This window comes from Onychostruthus taczanowskii, unplaced genomic scaffold (genome assembly GCF_017590055.1).
Source record: "Onychostruthus taczanowskii isolate IOZ18803 unplaced genomic scaffold, ASM1759005v1 scaffold786, whole genome shotgun sequence".
NCBI classification, from domain to species: Eukaryota; Metazoa; Chordata; class Aves; order Passeriformes; family Passeridae; genus Onychostruthus; species Onychostruthus taczanowskii.
This window is the reverse complement of record NW_024505738.1, coordinates 1-6,070: the sequence shown is the minus strand read 5'-3', so window position 1 is coordinate 6,070 and position 6,070 is coordinate 1. Positions and strand designations below refer to the sequence as shown.

Here is a 6,070-nt window from a genome sequence, read left to right as displayed (position 1 = left end):
CCCCGGCCACCCCCGAGCCCCCCGCCCTATTGAAGACCTACAAGTGGCGCACGGCGACCCCCGGAGGGGACCCCGAGAAGATCGGGGGGTCCCCGGGGAGCCGGCGCTGGGCGCGGCTGCAGGGCTGGAAGCGCTCCTACAGCCACCCCGACACCGACGGCGACAGGGCTGGCGACAGAGGTGGCGACAGAGGTGGCGACAGGGGTGGCGACAGAGGTGGCGACAGAGGTGGCGACAGAGGTGGCGACAGAGGTGGCGACAGAGGTGTCGCCAAGGCCAGCGCGCGGCGCTCGCTGTTCCAGAGGGCGTTCTCCGCCCCCTCCAAGGCACCCAAGGGTGCGGGGGACAGCAGGGGACAGCAGGGGACAGCGGGGGACCCCAGGGGACAGCAGGGGACAGCGGGGGACGCGAGGGGACACGAGGGGACAAAGCCACCCCTGCAGCGGTACCTGCTGCGCTCCGTGGGCAGGAGGAGGGGACACGGCGACAGCGGAGCCAGGGCGGAGCAGGAGGGGACAGGTGAGGGGGGCGTGGGGGGCTTCTGTCACACTGCCACCCACAGGGCACAGCGCCACCGGGGCTGTGTCACTGTCACTGTCACACTGCCACCCACGGGGCACAGTGCCACCGGGGCTGTCACTGTCACTGTCACTGTCACTGTCACACTGTCACTGTCACTGCCACGCTGCCACCACCAGCACTGTCACCCCATGGGCACGTGTCCCCTGGCACTGCCACGCTGGTGGTGGCACCTCCGTGGCCACCTGTCCCTTGGTGTCCCCTCACTCCTGGTGTCACCTCCATGTCCCTCAGTGTCACCTGGGGCACAGCGCCACCGGGGCTGTGTCACTGTCACTGTCACACTGCCACCCACAGGGCACAGCGCCACCGGGGCTGTGTCACTGTCACTGTCACACTGCCACCCACAGGGCACAGCGCCACCGGGGCTGTGTCACTGTCACTGTCACACTGCCACCCACAGGGCACAGCGCCACCGGGGCTGTGTCACTGTCACTGTCACACTGCCACCCACGGGGCACAGTGCCACCGGGGCTGTCACTGTCACTGTCACTGTCACTGTCACACTGTCACTGTCACTGCCACGCTGCCACCACCAGCACTGTCACCCCATGGGCACGTGTCCCCTGGCACTGCCACGCTGGTGGTGGCACCTCCGTGGCCACCTGTCCCTTGGTGTCACCTCACTCCTGGTGTCACCTCCATGTCCCTCAGTGTCACCTGACCCATGGTTGTCACCTCCATGTCCTCAGTGTCACCTCACCCGTGGTTGTCACCTCCATGTCCCCAGTGTCACCTCACTCCTGGTGTCACCTCCATGTCCTCAGTGTCACCTCACCCGTGGTTGTCACCTCCATGTCCCCAGTGTCACCTCACCCAGGGTGTCACCTCCTCCTGGCACCCCTGGTGGCACGCCCAGCCCCTTGTCCCCTGCCATGGGTGACAGTGACACCGTGGGCACCCACGCCGTGCTCTGTCCCCTCAGGGACCCCCTTGGGGACGTCCCCGCCACCGGTGGCCCCGGTGCCACCCGATGCCACCGTGTGGGACGTGTCCCAGTTCTCGCTGGTGGACGGACACCTGGTGCCACTGGGCCGGGACGAGGAGGTGAGCGGGGACATCGGCCGTGTCACCTGGGGGTGGCACCTCGCGGTGTCCCCTGGGGGGTGGCAGGTGGCACCTCCTGACCCCATGGTGTCCCCTGGGTGGCAGGTGGCACCTTGCAGTGTCCCCAAGGGGGTGGCACCTCGTGGTGTCCCCTGGGTGATGGGGTGTCCCCTCACGGTGTCCCTTGGTGTGGCACCTCACGGTGTCCCCTGGGGGGTGGCAGGTGTCACCTCGCGGTGTCCCCTGTGCCACCTCATGGTGTCCCTTGGGGTGGCAGGGTGGCACCTCATGGTGTCCCTTGGGGTGGCAGGGTGGCACCTCATGGTGTCCCCTGGGGGGTGGCAGGTGGCACCTCGTGGTGTCCCCAGGGGTGGCAGTGTCCCCTCCTGACCCTGCGCTGTCCCCAGGGGGTGGCAGGTGTCCCCAGGGGTGGCAGGTGTCCCCAGGGGTGGCAGTGTCCCCTCCTGACCCCGCGCTGTCCCCAGGGGTGGCAGTGTCCCCTCCTGACTCCGCGCTGTCCCCAGGGGGTGGCAGGTGTCCCCAGGGGTGGCAGTGTCCCCTCCTGACCCCGCGCTGTCCCCAGGGGTGGCAGTGTCCCCTCCTGACCCCGCGCTGTCCCCAGGGGTGGCAGTGTCCCCTCCTGACCCCGCGCTGTCCCCAGGGGTGGCAGTGTCCCCTCCTGACCCCGCGCTGTCCCCAGGGGTGGCAGTGTCCCCTCCTGACCCCGCGCTGTCCCCAGGGGTGGCAGTGTCCCCTCCTGACTCCGCGCTGTCCCCAGGGGGTGGCAGGTGTCCCCAGGGGTGGCAGGTGTCCCCAGGGGTGGCAGTGTCCCCTCCTGACCCCGCGCTGTCCCCAGGGGTGGCAGTGTCCCCTCCTGACCCCGCGCTGTCCCCAGGGGTGGCAGTGTCCCCTCCTGACTCCGCGCTGTCCCCAGGGGGTGGCAGGTGTCCCCAGGGGTGGCAGGTGTCCCCAGGGGTGGCAGTGTCCCCTCCTGACCCCGCGCTGTCCCCAGGGGTGGCAGTGTCCCCTCCTGACCCCGCGCTGTCCCCAGGGGTGGCAGTGTCCCCTCCTGACTCCGCGCTGTCCCCAGGGGGTGGCAGGTGTCCCCAGGGGTGGCAGGTGTCCCCAGGGGTGGCAGTGTCCCCTCCTGACCCCGCGCTGTCCCCAGGGGTGGCAGGTGTCCCCAGGGGTGGCAGTGTCCCCTCCTGACCCCGCGCTGTCCCCAGGGGTGGCAGGTGTCCCCAGGGGTGGCAGTGTCCCCTCCTGACCCCGCGCTGTCCCCAGGGCCCGTGGCGGAGCAGCGCCCGCGCTGGCAGTGCCACCTCCGAGGCCACCAACCTGTCCCCAGCGGGCAGGAGGGACCCGGGTGAGGACACGGGGGTGACACGGGGGGTGACAGGAGGGTGACACACGGGGGTGACACGGGGGGTGACACACTGGGGGTGACATGATGAACTGGGAGCACTGGGGGATACTGGGATGGACTGGGATGAACTGGGAGGTGCTGAGCGCTGCCCCCAGACCCCGACTGGAGGAGCCCCCGCCAGGAGCCCCCCCCGAGCTGCCCCGGCGGCAACGTCAAGGTGGGAGCGCGGTGGCACTGTCACTGTCACCTCCCCTGTCACTGTCACTGTCACTGTCATTGTCATTGTCACCTTCCCTGTCACTGTCACCTCCCCTGTCACTGTCACTGTCACTGTGTCACTGTCACCTCCCCTGTCACCGCCCCTGTCACTGTCATCCCAGACCCAAAAAAGGGCACCTGAACCCCAAAAAGGGGTACCCAGACCCAAAAAAGGGCACCCAAATCCCAAAAAATGTCACCCAGACCCAAAAAAGGGCACCTGAACCCCAAAAAGGGGTACCCAGACCCAAAAAAGGGCACCCAAATCCCAAAAAATGTCACCCAGACCCAAAAAAGGGCACCTGAACCCCAAAAAGGGGTACCCAGACCCAAAAAAGGGCACCCAAATCCCAAAAAATGTCACCCAGACCCAAAAAAGGGCACCTGAACCCCAAAAAGGGGTACCCAGACCCAAAAAAGGGCACCCAAATCCCAAAAAATGTCACCCAGACCCAAAAAAGGGCACCTGAACCCCAAAAAGGGGTACCCAGACCCAAAAAAGGGCACCCAAATCCCAAAAAATGTCACCCAGACCCAAAAAAGGGCACCTGAACCCCAAAAAGGGGTACCCAGACCCAAAAAAGGGCACCCAAATCCCAAAAAATGTCACCCAGACCCAAAAAAGGGCACCTGAACCCCAAAAAGGGGTACCCAGACCCAAAAAAGGGCACCCAAATCCCAAAAAATGTCACCCAGACCCAAAAAAGGGCACCTGAACCCCAAAAAGGGGTACCCAGACCCAAAAAAGGGCACCCAAATCCCAAAAAATGTCACCCAGACCCAAAAAAGGGCACCTGAACCCCAAAAAGGGGTACCCAGACCCAAAAAAGGGCACCCAAATCCCAAAAAATGTCACCCAGACCCAAAAAAGGGCACCTGAACCCCAAAAAGGGGTACCCAGACCCAAAAAAGGGCACCCAAATCCCAAAAAATGTCACCCAGACCCAAAAAAGGGCACCTGAACCCCAAAAAGGGGTACCCAGACCCAAAAAAGGGCACCCAAATCCCAAAAAATGTCACCCAGACCCAAAAAAGGGCACCTGAACCCCAAAAAAGGGCACCTGAACCCCAAAAAGGGGCACCCAGACCCCAAAAAAGGGCACCCGAACCCCAAAAAGGGCACCCACATCCCAAAAAAGGGCACCCAGACCCCAAAGAAGGGCACCTGAACCCCAAAAAGGGGCACCTAAATCCCAAACAGGGCACCTGAACCCCAAAAAAGGGCACCTGAACCCCAAAAAAGGGCACACAGACCCCAAAAAAGGGCACACAGACCCAAAAAAGGGCACCCACATGCCAAAAAAGGGCACCTGAACCCCAAAAAGGGGCACCTAAATCCCAAAAAGGTCACCCAGACCCTCGTTGTCCCCTCCCTGTCCCCTCCCTGTCCCCTGTGTCCCCTCAGGTGATCACCCCCGAGGGCAGCCGCTCCTTCGGCTGCGCCTCCCTGGCCGAGCGCGACCGCTGGATCGAGGAGCTGCGCCGGACAGCGCAGCCCAACAAGGTGGGACAGCTCGGGGACACCTCGGGGACACCTTGGGGACACCCTGGGGACACCCTGGGGACAATTTGGGGACGCCTCGGGGACATCCTGCCACCCCCAGCCCCCTCATCGTGCTATCCTGTGCTTGGGCTGGGTGGGGAAACTGAGGCACGAGCTGCCAAGCATGGAGCATCCTTTGTCCCCTTGTCCCGTGTCCATTGTCCCCTTGTTCCCTTGTCCCATTGTCCCCTTTGTCCCCTTGTCCTATTATCCCATTGTCCCTTGTCCCCTTGTCCCATTGTCCCATTGTCGCCTTGTCCCCTTGTCCCTTGTCCCTTGTCCCCTTGTCCCCTTTCTCCCCTTGTCCTTTGTCCCATTATCCCATTGTCCCTTGTCCCTTGTCCTTTTGTCCCTTGTCCCCTTGTCTCCTTGCCCCCATATCCCCATGACCCCCACCCACATCTCCATTATCCCCTTGTCCTTTTGTCCCTTGTCCCCTTGTCCCTATACCCCCCTGTCTCCTTGTCCCTTGTCCCCTTGCCCCTTGTCCCTCGTCCTCTTGTCCCTTGTCCCCTTGTCCCATTATCCCATTATCCCTTGTCCCCTTATCCTTTTGTCCCTCGTCCCCTTGTCCCTTGTCCCTTGTCCCTGGTCCCCTTGTCCCTCGTCCCCTTGTCCCTTGTCCTCTTGTCCCATTATCCCTTGTCCCCTTATCCTTTTGTCCCTTGTCCTTTTGTCCCTTGTCCCTTGCCCCCTTGTCGCCTTGTCCCTTGTCCCTTGTCCCTTGTCCCCACAGGACAACTGCGAGCGCCTGGAGCTCTCCCTGACCCTTTGGGTCTACGAGGGTCGCGACCTCCCGGCGCGGCGCCGCCTGCGCTGCCACCTCCACCTGGATGGCGCCGTCTTCGCCCGCACCACGGCCAAGCCGGCCGGCGCTGACGGCCAACTCTTCTGGGGCGAGCTCTTCCACTTGGCCGCGCTGCCGCCGGCGCGCGCCCTCACCGTCTCCCTGTGCCGTGACGACCACCCCGGCTGGCAGCCGGTGGCCGCCGTCACCATCCCGCTGGCCGAGCTGGCGGCGGCGGGGCAGCCCCTGGAGCGTTGGTACCCCCTGAGCGGCGGCGGTGGCGGCGAGCGGGCGCCGGCGGTGCGGCTACGCGGGCGTTACCGCCAGGTGAGGGTGTTGCCCATCGTGAGCTACAAGGAGTTGGCGGAGTTCATCACCTTCCACTACCGGGAGCTGTGCGGCCGCCTGGAGCCGGCCATCGCCGCGCGGCACAAGGAGGAGCTGGCCGGAGCTTTGGTGCGCGTCCTGCAGAGCACCGGCAAGGCCAAGG

The 6,070-nt window shown here is 64.6% G+C and overlaps 1 protein-coding gene across 1 annotated transcript in view; it reads left to right on the top strand.

Moving 5' to 3' along the window:
• The window catches only part of LOC121346071 (RAS protein activator like-3-like), a gene marked incomplete at both ends in the record, with an annotated part of 7,697 nt that extends 1,634 nt beyond the window's left edge, over positions 1-6,063 (top strand). The window contains 7 exons of the mRNA XM_041423536.1: positions 36-326; positions 390-519; positions 1,505-1,626; positions 2,911-2,992; positions 3,148-3,209; positions 4,656-4,754; positions 5,530-6,063. Of these exons, the coding sequence (XP_041279470.1) occupies positions 36-326; positions 390-519; positions 1,505-1,626; positions 2,911-2,992; positions 3,148-3,209; positions 4,656-4,754; positions 5,530-6,063 (1,320 nt within the window). The remainder of the gene's footprint in view (positions 1-35; positions 327-389; positions 520-1,504; positions 1,627-2,910; positions 2,993-3,147; positions 3,210-4,655; positions 4,755-5,529) is intronic.
• Positions 6,064-6,070: the final 7 nt, after the last annotated feature.